This window comes from Nerophis lumbriciformis, linkage group LG17 (assembly GCF_033978685.3).
Source record: "Nerophis lumbriciformis linkage group LG17, RoL_Nlum_v2.1, whole genome shotgun sequence".
Classification (NCBI taxonomy): Eukaryota; Metazoa; Chordata; class Actinopteri; order Syngnathiformes; family Syngnathidae; genus Nerophis; species Nerophis lumbriciformis.
In genome coordinates this window covers 40,738,619-40,760,944 of record NC_084564.2, presented here as the reverse complement: position 1 = coordinate 40,760,944, position 22,326 = coordinate 40,738,619, and the positions used below count along the sequence as shown (strand labels likewise).

At 43.2% G+C, this 22,326-nt stretch overlaps 1 protein-coding gene across 3 annotated transcripts in view; it reads right to left on the bottom strand.

Moving 5' to 3' along the window:
• The window catches only part of LOC133614888 (roundabout homolog 2), a 398,279-nt gene that overhangs the window by 133,073 nt on the left and 242,880 nt on the right, over positions 1–22,326 (bottom strand). For all 3 annotated transcript variants that reach the window (XM_061973251.1, XM_061973250.2, XM_061973252.1), the window contains 2 exons: positions 17,673–17,844; positions 795–1,000 (listed from right to left, as the gene is read on the bottom strand). In XM_061973251.1, coding sequence (XP_061829235.1) covers positions 795–1,000; positions 17,673–17,844 — 378 coding nt within the window. The remainder of the gene's footprint in view (positions 1–794; positions 1,001–17,672; positions 17,845–22,326) is intronic.

Sequence of the window (22,326 nt, the reverse complement as noted above, 5' to 3'; positions counted from 1 at the left end):
AACAATTTGCTTTGCATTTGTTGACAAAGTGGTGACCCTCGCCCCGCGTCATTGTTTGTGAATGACTGAGCATTTCATGGAAGCTGCTTTTATACCCAATCATGGCACCCACCTGTTCCCAATTAGCCTGTTCACCTGTGGGATGTTCCAAATAAGTCTTTGATGAGCATTCCTCAACTTTCTCAGTCTTTTTTGCCACTTGTGCCAGCTTTTTTGGAAACATGTTGCAGGCATCAAATTCCAAATGAGCTAATATTTGCAAAAAATAACCAGTTCGAACGTTAAATATCTTGTCTTTGCAGTCTATTCAATTAAATATACCGTATTTTCCGCACTATAAGGCGCACCGGATTATAAGGCGCAGCTTCAATGAATGGCCTATTTTAAAACGTTGTTCATATATAAGGCGCATACAATAGACGCTACAGTAGAGGCTGGGGTTACTTTATGCATCCCGTAGTTGCGAGACCTGTTGTGGCTCAATATTGGTCCATATATAAGGCGCACCGGATTATAAGGCGCACTGTCAGCTTTTGAAAAAATTGGAGGTTTTTAGGTGCGCCTTATAGTGCGGAAAATACGGTAAGTTGAAAAGGATTTGTTGTATTCTCTTTTTATTTACCATTTACACAACGTGACAACTTCACTGGTTTTGGGTTTTGTACATAAATGAATATACGCGTTGACCACAGACTTACTAAGCTTCTGATCATGTCATATTTCATAGACATACCTGTCGGGGGAGCCTTGAGCATGTTAAGAACAAAACACCGTTCTTCCTTACTGGAGCTTACCTGTATGTCTCTAATCTCCAAAGTGCCGTTCTCCACCAAGGTCTGACGCGCTTTATTCCCCTCGATTCTTTCTCCGTTCTTCTCCCAGGAAATCTTTACCGAGGGTCCCCCGATGACGTGGCAGTGCAGGTGAGCCGTGGCGCCCCGGGACACCGTGTGATTGGCCGGGCCTTGGCGGATGATCGGCGGGATGCGGCCGGAAGGTCCTGTCGGAGAAGAATCTGATTATAAAGTACGGATGACAATTAAAGAAATCAAACAACAAAACGACTTACAATGAAACCATACTTGCCAACCTTGAGACCTCCAATTTCGGGAGGTGGGGGGTGGGTGCGTGGTTAAGAGGGGAGGAGTATATTTACAGCTAGAATTCACCAAGTCAAGTATTTCATATATATATATATATATATATATATATATATATATATATATATATATATATATATATATATATATATATATTCATACATACAGGTAAAAGCCAGTAAATTAGAATATTTTGAAAAACTTGATTTATTTCAGTAATTGCATTCAAAAGGTGTAACTTGTACATTATATTTATTCATTGCACACAGACTGATGCATTCAAATGTTTATTTCATTTAATTTTGATGATTTGAAGTGGCAACAAATGAAAATCCAAAATTCCGTGTGTCACAAAATTAGAATATTACTTAAGGCTAATACAAAAAAGGGATTTTTAGAAATGTTGGCCAACTGAAAAGTATGAAAATGAAAAATATGAGCATGTACAATACTCAATACTTGGTTGGAGCTCCTTTTGCCTCAATTACTGCGTTAATGCGGCGTGGCATGGAGTCCATGAGTTTCTGGCACTGCTCAGGTGTTATGAGAGCCCAGGTTGCTCTGATAGTGGCCTTCAACTCTTCTGCGTTTTTGGGTCTGGCATTCTGCATCTTCCTTTTCACAATACCCCACAGATTTTCTATGGGGCTAAGGTCAGGGGAGTTGGCGGGCCAATTTAGAACAGAAATACCATGGTCCGTAAACCAGGCACGGGTAGATTTTGCGCTGTGTGCAGGCGCCAAGTCCTGTTGGAACTTGAAATCTCCATCTCCATAGAGCAGGTCAGCAGCAGGAAGCATGAAGTGCTCTAAAACTTGCTGGTAGACGGCTGCGTTGACCCTGGATCTCAGGAAACAGAGTGGACCGACACCAGCAGATGACATGGCACCCCAAACCATCACTGATGGTGGAAACTTTACACTAGACTTCAGGCAACGTGGATCCTGTGCCTCTCCTGTCTTCCTCCAGACTCTGGGACCTCGATTTCCAAAGGAAATGCAAAATTTGCATGGTTGGGGGATAGTTTGGGGTGCCATGTCATCTGCTGGTGTCGGTCCACTCTGTTTCCTGAGATCCAGGGTCAACGCAGCCGTCTACCAGCAAGTTTTAGAGCACTTCATGCTTCCTGCTGCTGACCTGCTCTATGGAGATGGAGATTTCAAGTTCCAACAGGACTTGGCGCCTGCACACAGCGCAAAATCTACCCGTGCCTGGTTTACGGACCATGGTATTTCTGTTCTAAATTGGCCCGCCAACTCCCCTGACCTTAGCCCCATAGAAAATCTGTGGGGTATTGTGAAAAGGAAGATGCAGAATGCCAGACCCAAAAACGCAGAAGAGTTGAAGGCCACTATCAGAGCAACCTGGGCTCTCATAACACCTGAGCAGTGCCAGAAACTCATCGACTCCATGCCACGCCGCATTAACGCAGTCATTGAGGCAAAAGGAGCTCCAACCAAGTATTGAGTATTGTACATGCTCATATTTTTCATTTTCATACTTTTCAGTTGGCCAACATTTCTAAAAATCCCTTTTTTGTATTAGCCTTAAGTAATATTCTAATTTTGTGACACACGGAATTTTGGATTTTCATTTGTTGCCACTTCAAATCATCAAAATTAAATGAAATAAACATTTGAATGCATCAGTCTGTGTGCAATGAATAAATATAATGTACAAGTTACACCTTTTGAATGCAATTACTGAAATAAATCAAGTTTTTCAAAATATTCTAATTTACTGGCTTTTACCTGTATATATATATATATAAATAAAATAAATACTTTAACTTCAGTGTTCATTTATTGACACATATACACACACATAACACTCATCTACTCATTGTTGAGTTAAGGGTTGAATTGTCCATCCTTGTTCTATTCTCTGTCACTATCTTTCTAACCATGCTGAACACCCTCTCTGATGATGCATTGCTGTGTGGCACGCACAAAAGTGCTTTCATCAAATGCACTAGATGGCAGTATTGTCCTGTTTAAGAGTGTCACAACATTGCTGTTTACGGCAGACGGACTGCTTTACTGTAGACGTTCTTTATACTGTGGGAAAGCGGACTCAGGTCCGCATGGAGCTGGAGGGGGCGTGGCCTCCAGCTCCGCCTGAATTTCGGGAGATTTTCGGGAGAATATTTGTCCCGGGAGGTTTTCGGGAGAGGCGCTGAATTTCGGGAGTCTCCCGGAAAATCCGGGAGGGTTGGCAAGTATGAATGAAACACACAAAATAACAAAATAAAAAAAAAACTTACAATTACACTAACAAATTAACAAAAGGCGAAATAATTTGCAATTACACAAACTGCAATGGGAATGTCCCAAATGACAGATTGACAACTAAGTCAATGAATCATTTTGTTCATGTCTGTTGAATCCTACTTCTTCATTCTGCATCATTAAATCAGAGGTGTCCAAAGTCATCAATCAATCAAATACAACCTTTAATGACAAGTGGCTGGAAGAGCTGCAAGTGCGACCGGAGGACCATTTGCGGCATGAGGCTCATTTTTAACAGCCCGCGGCACAATCGTTAATATTAGCATGCAAGTTTTGTTGATAATTTTGCAGGTATACATCTTGGTGTAGGGCTGGGCGATATATTGATAGTAGGGATGTCCCGATCCAGGTTTTTGCACTTCCGATCCGATACCGATATTGTTTTTGCATTTCCGATCGGATACCGATCCTGACCGATACCGATACTGACCGATACTGGCCTATCCGAGCATGTATTAAAGTTTAAAGTTATTTAGCCTACTTAGTTGTCAGAATCATGTTGAAAAGGGTTTTAGTACTCTTGATAACAACTAGCCAGCTGAATTAGGGGAGTTTGAATAATACACAATGGTTGGTAACAAGAAACTGACCTGTTTATTCAAGGATAAACACAAAATAGACAAAATTATACATGACAAACAGAAATGGCATCATTGAAACTAGGGCTGGGCGATATGGCCTTTTTTTAATATTGCGATATTTTAAGGCCATATTGCGATACACAATATATATCTCGATATTTTGCCTTAGCCTTGAATGAACACTTGATGCATATAATCACATCAGTATGATGATTCTATGTGTTTTGATTGATTGATTGAGACTTTTATTAGTAGGTTGCACAGTGAAGTACATATTCCGTACAATTGACCACTAAATGGTAACACCCCAATAAGTTTTTCAGCTTGTTTAAGTCGGGGTCCACTTAAATTGATTCATGATACAGATATATACTATCAGATATATACTATCATCATAATACAGTCATCACACAAGATAATCACATTGAATTATTAACATTATTTATAATTCAGGGTGTGGAGGGGGGGCGTCGGATGTAAGTGTCAAAAAGACAGCCAAAAGAGTTTGATATGAGAATAAATCTAAAGTTAAAATATAGGGTAGAAATGCACCCATTTGCAGGAAATGTAGTCTTGATTTTCAACATTTTCTTTCAAGGCTTGCATGTCTACATTAAAACATTCTTCTTCATACTGCATTAATATATGCTACTTTTAAACTTTCATGCAGAGAAGGAAATCACAACTAAAAAAATCACTAATTTTTTCATACGGTGTTGATGTGGACATTTTTGCCTCGGCATTTTGATGGTGTGGGCGTGTGGCACCGAATGGAGATAAGCGTCTCGACAGACGTCACAATATTTGAACAATGATGACGAAAACTGTTTTCTCTGTCGTGTCCGTGTGTCGAAAATTGTTATGCGCTTATTTTTTTATTTGATTTTGTGCGTGGCATAGATTTGCTATGCGCAGAGGACGTTTAAACAGTGCGCAATTGCACAGGCGAGCACCTTAGAGGGAGCGTTGCTCGCACGGCTGCGCTAGCATCACAGCTAACGTTAGCCATGCTGCTACCTCTCTGCTGGGAGAGGACGTATACGTATGTGACGTATGACGTGACAGTATGTGACGTATGACGTGACAGTATGTGACGTATGACGTGACAGTATGTGACGTATGACGTGACAGTATGTGACGTATGACGTGACAGTATGTGACGTATGACGTGACAGTATGTGACGTATGACGTGACAGTATGTGACGTATGACGTGACAGTATGTGACGTATGACGTGACAGTATGTGACGTATGACGTGACAGTATGTGACGTATGACGTGACAGTATGTGACGTATGACGTGACAGTATGTGACGTATGACATGACAGTATGTGACGTATGACGTGACAGTATGTGACGTATGACGTGACAGTATGTGACGTGTGTAAGAAGGTGCACTTGCTGTCTGTGAGAGGGAGACACAGAAAAGAGTGAGAAGAGCCTGTCGTGTAATGCCAGCAACTAAAAGCAACTGTGTGAGAATTCACAGACGTGTGGATGTGTTAAAGGTGTGCTGGAAAATGCGGAACGGAAATTACGGAGCAGCAGAAAAGTGGAATGTATTATTTAAATCGGTGCGTTGGAAAACACGGACCGGAGTTTTTTTTTTAAACTGGATCTGGATCGGCATTTTCCCATGCCTTGCCGATACGCAATTTTTGGCAAATATCGGACATCCCTAATACTGGATATATCGCAGGTTTGTCTCTGTGCGATATAGAAAATGACTATATGGGGACGGCGTGGCGCAATGGAAGAATGGCCGTGCGCGACCCGAGGGTCCCTGGTTCAATCCCCACCTAGTACCAACCTCGTCATGTCCGTTGTGTCCTGAGCAAGACACTTCACCCTTGCTCCTGATGGGTGCTGGTTAGCGCCTTGCATGGCAGCTCCCTCCATCAGTGTGTGAATGTGTGTGTGAATGGGTAAATGTGGAAGTAGTGTCAAAGCGCTTTGAGTACCTTGAAGGTAGAAAAGCGCTATACAAGTACAACCCATTTATCATTTATTTATCATTTATATGGTGATATTGGAGTATACGTTCTCACGCAGTTGCTTTTAGCTGCAGGCATTACACTACAGGTTCTTCTCACTCTTTCTTGTTTCTCCTTCTCACAAAGACATAAAACAAGTGCACCTTCTTACAGACGTCACATACGTATACGCCCTCGTGGAGCAGAGAGGTAGCGGCATGGGTAAAGTTAGCTGTGGTGCGAGTGGTAATACGAGAGAAAGAAGGTGCGAATCTGGTAACAAATGAAGGAAGAACTAATTCCCAACAAAAACAGCAGGGGGTCCATCGTCTGGCGGTGGTTTGGCTTCAAGCGGGAAGATGTTGAACAGACAACAGTAATATGTCAAGTAAAAGCGTTGCTACAAAAAGTAGCATTACTGCTAATATGTAGCATCATTTGAAAAGTCACCCGCTAGAGAATGAAGAGTGCTTGAAACTCCGCATGTCAACATCTCCGTTCGGTGCCACACCCACAAAATGCCCAACTATCAACACCGTATGGAAAAAGTAGTCAACAACAGAAGGAGATAACGTCCGCAGGAACCTACCACATAGTGAAGGACATACACTATTTGATTTCCTATTATGCAGCTCATTTTTATTTGACACTTATTGAAATATCTTGTGTGACATCATGCACAAAAGTGCACTTTATTTGTTTGAAACTATTGTAGTGGCGTTCTGTACAAAAAGTGCACTTTAATTGAGTGTTGTTTTGATATGTCATCTTAGTGACATCATGCACAAAAGTGCACTAATAGCTTGTTTTAAAATGTCTCTGACAATCTTGCACTTTCTGTTTTGGAAATGACATGAATGTTTGTGCCACTGCTTAATAACTCTTTAATAAATACACTTTTACTTGTGATTTCCCTCTCTGCATGAAAGTTTAAAAGTAGCATATATTAATGCAGTATGAAGAAGAATGTTTTAATGTAGACACATAGAATCATCATACTGCTGTCATTATATGCATCAAGTGTTCATTCAAGGCTAAGGCAAAATATCCACATATACAGGTATATGGTGTTGCCATGACTTGATCTTGAGTGTTTGCTTTTCCAGGATGCAACGGAAAGTTGGCTCGTGCGAGACGGGAATTAAGGTACATGATTTATTATTATCAAAAAAAAGGAATAAATGAAAGCGCGCACAGTGGCGGAGAATAAACTATAAAACCAAAAGACTATAGCAAAAAGTACAAACAAAAAACACGCACAATGGCGGAGAACAAACTATGAAACCAAAAAGACTATAAATATGGAACAAAAACTTACTTGGCTTGAGGAATTGACATGAAAAGAAGTATCAGGCATGAACAGAGCATAAATGTGTTGTGAGGTCGTCAGGACGAACAACAGAAAATGAATGAACTTAAATACTATGGACATGATTAACAACAGGTGCGTGACTCAAAACAGGTGCGTGACATGACAGGTGAAACTAATGGGTAACTATGGTGACAAAACAAAACAAAAGTGCACAAAAAGTCCAAAAATAAAACCTGATCACACAGACATGACAGGTGTATGGTGACATGGACTAAACATATCCACATATATATGGTGTATGGTGACATGGACTAAACATATCCACATATATATGGTGTATGGTGACATGGACTAAACATATCCACATATATATGGTGTATGGTGACATGGACTAAACATATCCACATATATATGGTGTATGGTGACATGGACTAAACATATCCACATATATATGGTGTATGGTGACATGGACTAAACATATCCACATATATATGGTGTATGGTGACATGGACTAAACATATCCACATATTAAAAAAAGGCCATATCGCCCAGCCCGACCTTGGTGTCAAATATTTTGTAACTTGACAAATGATACCTGTTAGCATGTTAACGTTAGTAAGCTAATTTTATCGTACGCACCTCGGTCATATTTTAATACTTGATGCATGCTAACGCTAGCTTTTTAAGCACATTTTTAGCACAATATATTTTGACACGAGACGTATAATACAGCTCGTATTTTAGCATGCTAATAATGTTAGCATGCTAGCTTTTTTTTTTATTTTTTTTAGCCAATTTATTGTCACGATTCGTTGCCTGGGTCGTGTTTTATTTTAAAGTTAAATTTAGTTTGACTCCCTTAGTTCTGTTTTCAGCAAGCCTGGGTTTGTGTTTCTTAGTTGCCATGGGTGCTGATTATTTCCGCCTGTGTACTCCGCCTTCCACCCGAATGCAGCCGAGATGGGCTCCAGCACCCCCCGCGACCCCCATCCAAAAAAGGGACAAGCGGCAGAAAATGGATGGATGGTATTAACCGCAACATGTAAGTGTAAAAAAAAGCCCAACAACATTATGAGGTGGCGACTTGTCCAGGGTGTACCCCGCCTTCCACCCGAATACAGCTGAGATGGGCTCCAGCACCCCCCGCTACCCCCCCAAAATGGGACAAGCGGTAGAAAATGAATGGATGAATAGTATTAACCGCAACATCTAAGTGTAAAAAAAGCCCAACAACATTATGAGGTGGCGACTTGTCCAGGATGTACCCCGCCTGCCACCCGAATGCAGCTGAGATGGGCTCCAGCACCCTCCGCTACCCCCCCCAAAAAAGGGACAAGCAGTAGAAAATGGATGGATGGATAGTATTAACCGCAACATGTAAGTGTAAAAAAAGCCCAACAACATTATGAGGTTGCGACTTGTCCAGGGTGTACACCGCCTTCCACCCGAATGCAGCTGAGATAAGCTCCAGCACCCCATCGCGAACCCCCCAAAAAAGGGACAAGCGGTAGAAAATGGATGGATGGATGGATAGTATTAACCGCAACATGTAAGTGTAAAAAATGCCCAACAACATTATGAGGTAACAACTTGTCCAGGGTGTACATCGCCTTCCACCCGAATGCAGCTGAGAAAGGCTCCAGCACCCCCCTGCAACCCCCCAAAAAAGGGACAAGCGGTAGAAAATGGATGGATGGATGGATAGTATTAACCGCAACATGTAAGTGTAAAAAAAGCCCAACAACATTATGAGGTTGCGACTTGTCCAGGGTGTACCCTGCCTTCCACCCGAATGCAGCTGAGATAGGCTCCAGCACCCCCCGCTTTTTCCCCCCAAAAAAGGGACAAGCGGTAGAAATGGATGGATGGATGGATAGTATTAACCACAACTAGTAAGTGCAAAAAAAAGCCCAACAACGTTATGAGGTGGCGACTTGTCCAGGGTGTACCCTGCCTTCCACCCGAATGCAGCTGAGATGGGCCCCAGCACCCCCTGCGTCCTCCCAAAAAAGGGACAAGCGGTAAAAAATGGATGGATGGATAGTATTAATCGCAACATTTAAGTGTAAAAAAAGCCCAACAACATTATGAGGTTGTGACTTGTCCAGGGTGTACTCCGACTTCCGCCTGAATGCAGCTGAGATGGGCTCCAGCACCCCCCCTGCTATCACCCAAAAAAGGGACAAGCGGTAGAAAATGAATGGATGAATAGTATTAACCGCAACATGTAAGTGTAAAAAAAGCCCAACAACATTATGAGATGGCGATTTGTCCAGGGTGTACGCTGCCTTCCACCCGAATGCAGCTGAGATGGGCTCCAGCACTCCCCTGCTATCCCCTAAAAAGGGACAAGCAGTAGAAAATGGATGGACGGATAGTATTAACCGCAACATGTAAGTGTAAAAAAAAGCCCAACAACATTATGAGGTGGCGACTTGTCCAGGGTGTACCCCGTCTTCCGCCTGAATGCAGCTGAGATGGGCTCCCGGAACCCCCGCAACCTCCCAAAAAACGGACAAGCGGTAGAAAATGAATGGATGAATAGTATTAACCGCAACATGTAAGTGTAAAAAAAGCCCAACAACATTATGAGGTGGCGACTTGTCCAGGGTGTACCCCGCCTTCCACCCAAATGCAGCTGAGATTGGCTCCAGCACCCTCCGCTACCCCCCCAAAAAAGGGACAAGCAGTAGAAAATGGATGGATGGATAGTATTAACCGCAACATGTAAGTGTAAAAAAAGCCCAACAACATTATGAGGTAGCGACTTGTCCAGGGTGTACATCGCCTTCCGCCTGAATGCAGCTGAGATGGGCTCCAGCACCCTCCGCTACCCCCCCAAAAAAGGGACAAGCAGTAGAAAATGGATGGATGGATAGTATTAACCGCTACATCTAAGTGTAAAAAAAGCCCAACAACATTATGAGGTGGCGAATTGTCCAGGGTGTACACCGCCTTCCGCTCGAATGCAGCTGAGATAGGATCCAGCACCCCATCGCGACCCCCCAAAAATGGGACAAGCGGTAAAAAATGGATGGATGGATAGTATTAACCGCAACATGTAAGTGTAAAAAAAGCCCAACATTATTATGAGGTGGCGACTTGTCCAGGGTGTACACCGCCTTCCGCCCGAATGCAGCTGAGATAGGCTCCAGCACTACCCTGCTATCCCCCAAAAAAGAGACAAGCAGTAGAAAATGGATGGATGGATAGTATTAACCGCAACATGTAAGTGTAAAAAAAGCCCAACAACATTATGAGGTTGCGACTTGTCCAGGGTGTACACCGCCTTCCACCCGAATGCAGTTGAGATAAGCTCCAGCACCCCATCGCGACCCCCCCAAAAAAGGGACAAGCGGTAGAAAATGAATGGATGAATAGTATTAACCGCAACATGTAAGTGTAAAAAAAGCCCAACATTATGAGGTAGCGACTTGTCCAGGGTGTACACCGCCTTCCACCCGAATGCAGTTGAGATAAGCTCCAGCACCCCATCGCGACCCCCCCAAAAAAGGGACAAGCGGTAGAAAATGAATGGATGAATAGTATTAACCGCAACATGTAAGGGTAAAAAAAAGCCCAACAACATTATGAGGTTGCGAATTGTCCAGGGTGTACACCGCCTTCCACCCGAATGCAGCTGAGATAGGCTCCAGCACCCCATCGCGACCCCCCCAAAAAAGGGACAAGCGGTAGAAAATGAATGGATGAATAGTATTAACCGCAACATGTAAGTGTAAAAAAAGCCCAACATTATTATGAGGTTGCGACTTGTCCAGGATGGACCCCGAATGCAGCTGAGATGGGCTCCAGCACCCTCCGCTACCCCCCCAAAAAAGGGACAAGCAGTAGAAAATGGATGGATGGATAGTATTAACCGCAACATGTAAGTGTAAAAAAAGCCCAACAACATTATGAAGTAACAACTTGTCCAGTGTGTACGCTGCCTTCCACCCGAATGCAGCTGAGATAAGCTCCAGCACCCCATCGCGAACCCCCCAAAAAAGGGACAAGCGGTAAAAAATGGATGGATGGATAGTATTAACAGCAACATTTAAGTGTAAAAAAAGCCCAACAACATTATGAGGTTGCGACTTGTCCAGGGTGTACCCTGCCTTCCACCCGAATGCAGCTGAGATGGGCTCCAGCACCCCCCGCTACCCCCCAAAAAAAGGACAAGCGGTAGAAAATGAATGGATGGATAGATGGATAGTATTAACCGCAACATGTAAGTGTAAAAAAAGCCCAACATTATTATGAGGTGGCGACTTGTCCAGGGTGTACACCGCCTTCCACCCGAATGCAGTTGAGATAAGCTCCAGCACCCCATCGCGACCCCCCCAAAAAAGGGACAAGCGGTAGAAAATGAATGGATGAATAGTATTAACCGCAACATGTAAGTGTAAAAAAAGCCCAACATTATTATGAGGTGGCGACTTGTCCAGGGTGTACCCCGCCTTCCGCCCGAATGCAGCTGAGATAGGCTCCAGCACTCCCCGCCACCCCAAAAGGGACAAACGGTAGAAATGGATGGATGGATGGATAGTATTAACCGCAACTAGTAAGTGCAAAAAAAAGCCCAACAACGTTATGAGGTGGCGACTTGTCCAGGGTGTACCCTGCCTTCCACCCGAATGCAGCTGAGATGGGCCCCAGCACCCCCTGCGTCCTCCCAAAAAAGGGACAAGCGGTAAAAAATGGTTGGATGGATAGTATTAATTGCAACATTTAAGTGTAAAAAAAGCCCAACAACATTATGAGGTTGCGACTTGTCCAGGGTGTACTCCGACTTCCGCCTGAATGCAGCTGAGATGGGCTCCAGCACCCCCCCTGCTATCACCCAAAAAAGGGACAAGCGGTAGAAAATGAATGGATGAATAGTATTAACCGCAACATGTAAGTGTAAAAAAAGCCCAACAACATTATGAGATGGCGATTTGTCCAGGGTGTACTCCGCCTTCCGCCCGAATGCAGCTGAGATGGACTCCAGCATCCCCTGCGACCCCCCCAAAAAGGGACAAGCAGTAGAAAATGGATGGATGGATCGTATTAACCGCAACATGTAAGTGTAAAAAAAGCCTAACAACATTATGAGGTGGCGAATTGTCCAGGGTGTACACCGCCTTCCGCCCGAATGCAGCTGAGATAGGCTCCAGCACTACCCTGCTATCCCCCAAAAAAGAGACAAGCAGTAGAAAATGGATGGATGGATAGTATTAACCGCAACATGTAAGTGTAAAAAAAGCCCAACAACATTATGAGGTTGCGACTTGTCCAGGGTGTACACCGCCTTCCACCCGAATGCAGTTGAGATAAGCTCCAGCACCCCATCGCGACCCCCCCAAAAAAGGGACAAGCGGTAGAAAATGAATGGATGAATAGTATTAACCGCAACATGTAAGTGTAAAAAAAGCCCAACATTATGAGGTAGCGACTTGTCCAGGGTGTACACCGCCTTCCACCCGAATGCAGTTGAGATAAGCTCCAGCACCCCATCGCGACCCCCCCAAAAAAGGGACAAGCGGTAGAAAATGAATGGATGAATAGTATTAACCGCAACATGTAAGGGTAAAAAAAAGCCCAACAACATTATGAGGTTGCGAATTGTCCAGGGTGTACACCGCCTTCCACCCGAATGCAGCTGAGATAGGCTCCAGCACCCCATCGCGACCCCCCCAAAAAAGGGACAAGCGGTAGAAAATGAATGGATGAATAGTATTAACCGCAACATGTAAGTGTAAAAAAAGCCCAACATTATTATGAGGTTGCGACTTGTCCAGGATGGACCCCGAATGCAGCTGAGATGGGCTCCAGCACCCTCCGCTACCCCCCCAAAAAAGGGACAAGCAGTAGAAAATGGATGGATGGATAGTATTAACCGCAACATGTAAGTGTAAAAAAAGCCCAACAACATTATGAAGTAACAACTTGTCCAGTGTGTACGCTGCCTTCCACCCGAATGCAGCTGAGATAAGCTCCAGCACCCCATCGCGAACCCCCCAAAAAAGGGACAAGCGGTAAAAAATGGATGGATGGATAGTATTAACAGCAACATTTAAGTGTAAAAAAAGCCCAACAACATTATGAGGTTGCGACTTGTCCAGGGTGTACCCTGCCTTCCACCCGAATGCAGCTGAGATGGGCTCCAGCACCCCCCGCTACCCCCCAAAAAAAGGACAAGCGGTAGAAAATGAATGGATGGATAGATGGATAGTATTAACCGCAACATGTAAGTGTAAAAAAAGCCCAACATTATTATGAGGTGGCGACTTGTCCAGGGTGTACACCGCCTTCCACCCGAATGCAGTTGAGATAAGCTCCAGCACCCCATCGCGACCCCCCCAAAAAAGGGACAAGCGGTAGAAAATGAATGGATGAATAGTATTAACCGCAACATGTAAGTGTAAAAAAAGCCCAACAACATTATGAGATGGCGATTTGTCCAGGGTGTACTCCGACTTCCGCCTGAATGCAGCTGAGATGGGCTCCAGCACCCCCCCTGCTATCACCCAAAAAAGGGACAAGCGGTAGAAAATGAATGGATGAATAGTATTAACCGCAACATGTAAGTGTAAAAAAAGCCCAACAACATTATGAGATGGCGATTTGTCCAGGGTGTACTCCGCCTTCCGCCCGAATGCAGCTGAGATGGACTCCAGCATCCCCTGCGACCCCCCCAAAAAGGGACAAGCAGTAGAAAATGGATGGATGGATCGTATTAACCGCAACATGTAAGTGTAAAAAAAGCCTAACAACATTATGAGGTGGCGAATTGTCCAGGGTGTACACCGCCTTCCGCCCGAATGCAGCTGAGATAGGCTCCAGCACTACCCTGCTATCCCCCAAAAAAGAGACAAGCAGTAGAAAATGGATGGATGGATAGTATTAACCGCAACATGTAAGTGTAAAAAAAGCCCAACAACATTATGAGGTTGCGACTTGTCCAGGGTGTACACCGCCTTCCACCCGAATGCAGTTGAGATAAGCTCCAGCACCCCATCGCGACCCCCCCAAAAAAGGGACAAGCGGTAGAAAATGAATGGATGAATAGTATTAACCGCAACATGTAAGTGTAAAAAAAGCCCAACATTATGAGGTAGCGACTTGTCCAGGGTGTACACCGCCTTCCACCCGAATGCAGTTGAGATAAGCTCCAGCACCCCATCGCGACCCCCCCAAAAAAGGGACAAGCGGTAGAAAATGAATGGATGAATAGTATTAACCGCAACATGTAAGGGTAAAAAAAAGCCCAACAACATTATGAGGTTGCGAATTGTCCAGGGTGTACACCGCCTTCCACCCGAATGCAGCTGAGATAGGCTCCAGCACCCCATCGCGACCCCCCCAAAAAAGGGACAAGCGGTAGAAAATGAATGGATGAATAGTATTAACCGCAACATGTAAGTGTAAAAAAAGCCCAACATTATTATGAGGTTGCGACTTGTCCAGGATGGACCCCGAATGCAGCTGAGATGGGCTCCAGCACCCTCCGCTACCCCCCCAAAAAAGGGACAAGCAGTAGAAAATGGATGGATGGATAGTATTAACCGCAACATGTAAGTGTAAAAAAAGCCCAACAACATTATGAAGTAACAACTTGTCCAGTGTGTACGCTGCCTTCCACCCGAATGCAGCTGAGATAAGCTCCAGCACCCCATCGCGAACCCCCCAAAAAAGGGACAAGCGGTAAAAAATGGATGGATGGATAGTATTAACAGCAACATTTAAGTGTAAAAAAAGCCCAACAACATTATGAGGTTGCGACTTGTCCAGGGTGTACCCTGCCTTCCACCCGAATGCAGCTGAGATGGGCTCCAGCACCCCCCGCTACCCCCCAAAAAAAGGACAAGCGGTAGAAAATGAATGGATGGATAGATGGATAGTATTAACCGCAACATGTAAGTGTAAAAAAAGCCCAACATTATTATGAGGTGGCGACTTGTCCAGGGTGTACACCGCCTTCCACCCGAATGCAGTTGAGATAAGCTCCAGCACCCCATCGCGACCCCCCCAAAAAAGGGACAAGCGGTAGAAAATGAATGGATGAATAGTATTAACCGCAACATGTAAGTGTAAAAAAAGCCCAACATTATTATGAGGTGGCGACTTGTCCAGGGTGTACCCCGCCTTCCGCCCGAATGCAGCTGAGATAGGCTCCAGCACTCCCCGCCACCCCAAAAGGGACAAACGGTAGAAATGGATGGATGGATGGATAGTATTAACCGCAACTAGTAAGTGCAAAAAAAAGCCCAACAACGTTATGAGGTGGCGACTTGTCCAGGGTGTACCCTGCCTTCCACCCGAATGCAGCTGAGATGGGCCCCAGCACCCCCTGCGTCCTCCCAAAAAAGGGACAAGCGGTAAAAAATGGTTGGATGGATAGTATTAATTGCAACATTTAAGTGTAAAAAAAGCCCAACAACATTATGAGGTTGCGACTTGTCCAGGGTGTACTCCGACTTCCGCCTGAATGCAGCTGAGATGGGCTCCAGCACCCCCCCTGCTATCACCCAAAAAAGGGACAAGCGGTAGAAAATGAATGGATGAATAGTATTAACCGCAACATGTAAGTGTAAAAAAAGCCCAACAACATTATGAGATGGCGATTTGTCCAGGGTGTACTCCGCCTTCCGCCCGAATGCAGCTGAGATGGACTCCAGCATCCCCTGCGACCCCCCCAAAAAGGGACAAGCAGTAGAAAATGGATGGATGGATCGTATTAACCGCAACATGTAAGTGTAAAAAAAGCCTAACAACATTATGAGGTGGCGAATTGTCCAGGGTGTACACCGCCTTCCGCCCGAATGCAGCTGAGATTGGCTCCAGCACCCTCCGCTACCCCCCCAAAAAAGGGACAAGCAGTAGAAAATGGATGGATGGATAGTATTAACCGCAACATGTAAGTGTAAAAAAAGCCAACAACATTATGAGGTGGCGACTTGTCCAGAGTGTACACCGCCTTCTGCCCGAATGCAGCTGAGATGGACTCCAGCACTCCCCTGCTATCCCCAAAAAAGGGACAAGCAGTAGAAAATGGATGGATGGATAGTATTAACCGCAACATGTAAGTGTAAAAAAAAGTCGAACAACATTATGAGGTTGCGACTTGTCCAGGGTGTACCCTGCCTTCCACCCGAATGCAGCTGAGATGGACTCCAGCACCCCATCGCGACCCCCCAAAAAGGGACAAGCGGTAGAAAATGGATGGATAGATGGATAGTATTAACCACAACATGCAAGGGTAAAAAAAGCCCAACAACATTATGAGGAGGCGACTTGTCCAGGGTGTACCCCGTCTTCCGCCTGAATGCAGCTGAGATGGGCTCCCAGAACCCCCGCAACCTCCCAAAAAAGGGACAAGCGGTAGAAAATGAATGGATGGATAGTATTAACCGCAACATGTAAGTGTAAAAAAAAGCCCAACAACATTATGAGGTGGCGACTTGTCCAGGGTGTACACCGCCTTCCGTCCGATTGTAGCTGAGATAGGCTCCAGCGCCCCCCGCGACCCCAAAGGGAATAAGCGGTAGAAAATGGATGGATGGATGGATAGTATTAACCGCAACATGTAAGTGTAAAAAATAGCCCAACAACATTATGAGATGGCGATTTGTCCAGGGTGTACCCCGCCTTCCGCCCGAATGCAGCTGAGATGGGCTCCAGCACCCCCCTGCTATCCCCCCAAAAAGGGACAAGCGGTAGAAAATGGATGGATGGATAGATGGATAGTATTAACGGCAACATTTAAGTGTAAAAAAAGCCCAACAACATTATGAGGTGGTGACTTGTCCAGGGTGTACTCTGCCTTCTGCCTGAATGCAGCTGAGATAGGCTCCAGCACCCCATCACGACCCCCCCCAAAAAAGGGACAAGCGGTAGAAAATGGATGGATAGTATTAACCGCAACATGTAAGGGTAAAAAAAAGCCCAACAACATTATGAGATGGTGACTTGTCCAGGGTGTACGCCGCCTTCCGCCCGAATGCAGCTGAGATAGGCTCCAGCAACCCCCCGCCACCCCAAAAGGGACAAACGGTAGGAAATGGATGGATGCATCCTTTTGTTCTGTGTAATTGGAAATCGCTTTTGCCCTTTTTGTCATTCAGTTTTCCGCAAATTCAACAATTTCACGTAATAATTATAATTTAATAATTTGTGTTTAGTGACATATAAAAGTGCACTTCCACCGTAATAAGGAGGAGAGTGTAAGTGGTGAAGATCGTTTGAAGCCTTCGACTATAAGCTATAATAACAATAAGGTTGACATTTATTGCTCATTCGGCATGAGGTCTCTAATTGCTTTTTCTTGCATCCTTCGACGCCATCAAAGTGCTTTCCTGCCAGTTTGTCGATAGCACAACAATGAAGAACAAACTCCTCCACAACACAATTATTAAGTGTGTCTCGTCCAACGCACCTCCCTCCACTTGCAGCAGCGCCTTGCTCAGCACGCTCCCCGCCACGCTGATGGCCTGGCAGATGTAGAAGCCCGAGTCCTCCGGGTGGATGTCCGTAATGGTCAGCTCGCCGCTCATGGAGACCGAGTAACGACCCGACTGTGACGGCGGTTGTCCGGGGAACAGCAGCATCTGAGGAGCAGACAAACACTGAGATGACTGGCCGGGTGGCCACTCAGAACCCAAGTTGGGCAGTTGTGAACAACACTTGAATGAAATCATCTGGAGTGCATGAGAAAGTGGAAAGGAAAACGCCATCTCTTTGACCACATGTATTAACGAGGGACACTTTCTGGAAACTAGGCTGCCAGAGCGCTGCACCGTTACCTTCACATTACTGTGCTGCTCCAGCAATGCAGAATTTTAAAAAGTTTTATTTTTGGGGGAAAAAAACAAAGCCATCTTGGGTTGGCAGGTGTGATTAACAAATACCGTATTTTTCGGACTATAAGGCGCACTTAAAAATCCTTTCATTTAGTGCGCCTTATAACCCTGCGCGCCTACGGAAAAATGTCGGTTGTGCTTACTGACCTTTTTTATTTGGAACATGGTGAAATGATAAGTGTGACCAGTAGATGGCAGTCAAACATAAGAGATAGGTGTGGACTGCAATATGACTCAAGGAAACAACACCAACATTTTATATTGCAAATTATTTTATTTGACGGTTTAGTCAAGAAACATATTTTATTATTAACTTATTTTATTTGAGCGCAACATACCGTATTTTTCGGACTATAAGGCATACTTAAAAATCCTTTTATCTTCACAAAACTCGACAGTGCGCCTTATAACCCGGCGCGCCTACGGAAAAATGTCGGTTGTGCTTACTGACCTCAAAGCTATTTTATTTGGTACATGGTGAAAGGATAAGTGTGACCAGTTGATGGCAGTCAAACATAAGAGATAGGTGTGGACTGCAATATGACTCAAGGAAACAACACCAACATTTTACATTGCAAATTATTTTATTTGACGGTTGAGTCAAGAAACATATTTTATTATTAACTTATTTTATTTGAGCGCAACATACCGTATTTTTCGGACTATAAGGCATACTTAAAAATCCTTTTATCTTCACAAAACTCGACAGTGCGCCTTATAACCCGGCGCGCCTACGGAAAAATGTCGGTTGTGCTTACTGACCTCGAAGCCATTTTATTTGGAACATGGTGAAATGATAAGTGTGACCAGTAGATGGCAGTCAAACATAAGAGATAGGTGTAGACTGCAATATGACTCAAGTAAACACCAACATTTTATATTGCAAATTATTTTGACAGTTTTGTCAAGAAACATTTTATTATTAACTTATTTTATTTGAGCGCAACATAACGTATTTTTCGGACTATAAGGCGCACTTAAAATCCTTTTATCTTCTCAAAACTCAACAGTGCGTTTTATAACCCGGTGCGCCTAATGTATGGAATCACTTTGGTTGTGCTTACCAACTTCGAAGCAATTTTATTTGGTACATGGCGTAATGATAAGTGTGACCAGTAGATGGCAGTCACACATAAGAGATAGGTGTGGACTGCAATATGACTCAAGTAAACAACACCAACATTTTATAGTGCAAACATTTTGTATTTGACGGTTTAGTCAAGAAACATGTTTTATTATTAACTTATTTTATTTGAGCGCAACATACCGTATTTTTCGGACTATAAGGCACACTTAAAAATCCTTTTATCTTCTCAAAACTCGACAGTGCGCCTTACAACCCGGTGCGCCTAATGTATGGAATCATTTTGGTTGTGCTTACCGACCTCGAAGCATTTTTATTTGGAACATGGTGAAATGATAAGTGTGACCAGTAGATGGCAGTCAAACATAAGAGATAGGTGTGGACTGCAATATGACTCAAGGAAACAACACCAACATTTTATATTGCAAATTATTTTGACGGTTTAGTCAAGAAACCTATTTATTATTAACTTATTTTATTTGAGCGCAACATACCGTATTTTTCGGACTATAAGGCGCACTTAAAATCCTTACATTTTCTCAAAACTCAACAGTGCGCCTTAAAACCCGGTGCGCCTAATTTATGGAATCATTTTGGTTGTGCTTACCGACCTCGAAGCAATTTTATTTGGTACATGGTGAAAGGATAAGTGTGACCAGTAGATGGCAGTCAAACATAAGAGATAGGTGTGGACTGCAATATGACTTAAGTAAACAACACCAACATTTTATATTGCAAATTATTTTATTTGACGGATTAGTCAAGAAACATATTTATTATTAACTTATTTTATTTCAGCGCAACATACCGTATTTTTCGGACTATAAGGCACACTTAAAAATCCTTTTATCTTCTCAAAACTCGACAGTGCGACTTATAACCCGGTGCGCCTAATTTATGGAATTATTTTGGTTGTGCTTACCGACCTCGAAGCAATTTTATTTGGTACATGGTGAAAGGATAAGTGTGACCAGTAGATGGCAGTCAAACATAAGAGATAGGTGTGGACTGCAATAGGACTCAAGTAAAGAACACCAACATTTTACATAGCAAGTTATTTTATTTGACAGTTTAGTCAAGAAACATATTATTAACTTATTCTAATTGAGCGCAACATACCGTATTTTTCGGACTATAAGGCGCACTAAAAAATCCTTTCATTTTCTCAAAACTCGACAGTGTGCCTTATAACCCGGTGCGCCGACGGAAAAATGTCGGTTGTGCTTACCGACCTCAAAGCTATTTTATTTGGTACACGGCGAAAGGATAAGTGTGACAGTAGATGGCAGTCAAACATAAGAGATAGGTGTGGACTGCAATATGACTCAAGTAAACAACACCAACATTTTACATTGCAAATTATTTCATTTGACGGTTTAATCAAGAAACATATTTATTATCAACTTATTTTATTTGAGCGCAACATACCGTATTTTTCGGACTATAAGTCGCACTTAAAAATCCTTTGGTCTTCTCAAAACTCGACAGTGCGACTTATAACCCGACGCGCCTAATGTATGGAATCATTTTGGTTGTGCTTACCGACCTCGAAGCTATTTTATTTGGTACATGGCGAAATGATAAGTGTGACCAGGAGATGGCAGTCAAACATAAGACATAGGTGTGGACTGCAATATGACTCAAGGAAACAACACCAACATGTTATATTGCAAATTATTTTATTTGACGGTTGAGTCAAGAAACATGTTTTATTATTAACTTATTTTATTTGAGCGCAACATACTGTATTTTTCGGACTATAAGGCGCACTTAAAAATCCTTTTGTCTTCTCAAAACTCGACAGTGCGACTTATAACCCGGTGCGTCTAATGTATGGAATCATTTTGGTTGTGCTTACCGACCTCGAAGATATTTTATTTGGTACATGGTGAAATGATAAGTGTGACCAGTAAATGGCATTCAAACATAAGAGATAGGTGTGGACTGCAATATGACTCAAGTAAACAACACCAACATTTTATATTGCAAATTATTTTATTTGACGGTTGAGTCAAGAAACATTTATTATTAACTTATTTTATTTGAGCGCAACATACCGTATTTTTCGGACTATAAGGCGCACTTAAAAATCCTCACATTTTCTCAAAACTCGACAGTGCGCCTTAGAACCCGGTGCACTTACGGAAAAATGTCGGTTGTGCTTACTGCCCTCAAAGCCATTTTATTTGGTACAAGGTGAAATAATAAGTGTGACCAGTCAAACACAAGAAATAGGTGTGAACTGCAATAGGACTCAAGTAAACAACACCAACATTTTACATTGCAAATTATTTTATTTGACGGTTTAATCAAGAAACATAATTATTATTAACTTATTTTATTTGAGCGCAACATCCCGTATTTTTCGGACTATAAGGCGCACTTAAAAATCCTTTCATTTTCTCAAAACTCGACATTGCGCCTTACAACCCGGTGCGCCGACGGAAAAATGTCGGTTGTGCTTACCGACCTCAAAGCTATTTTATTTGGTACACGGCGAAAGGATAAGTGTGACAGTAGATGGCAGTCAAACGTAAGAGATAGGTGTGGACTGCAATATGACTCAAGGAAACACCAACAACATTTTATATTGCAAATGATTTTATTTGACGGTTTTGTAAAGAAACATTTATTATTAACTTATTTTATTTGAGCGCAACATACTGTATTTTTCGGACTATAAGGCGCACTTAAAAATCCTTTTGTCTTCTCAAAACTCGACAGTGCGACTTATAACCCGACGCGCCTAATGTATGGAATCATTTTGGTTGTGCTTACCGACTTCGAAGCTATTTTATTTGGTACATGACGTAATGATAAGTGTGACCAGTAGATGGCAGTCAAACATAACAGATAGGTGTGGACTGCAATATGACTCAAGTAAACAACACCAACATTTTATATTGCAAATTATTTTATTTGACGGTTTAGTCAAGAAACATATTTTATTATTAACTTATTTTATTTGAGCGCAACATACCGTATTTTTCGGACTATAAGGCGCACTTAAAATCTTTTTATGTTCTCAAAACTCAATAGTGCGCCTTATAACATGGTGCGCCTAATGTATGGAATAATTTTGGTTGTGCTTACCGACCTCAAAGCAATTTTATTGGGTACATGGCGAAATGATAAATGTGACCAGT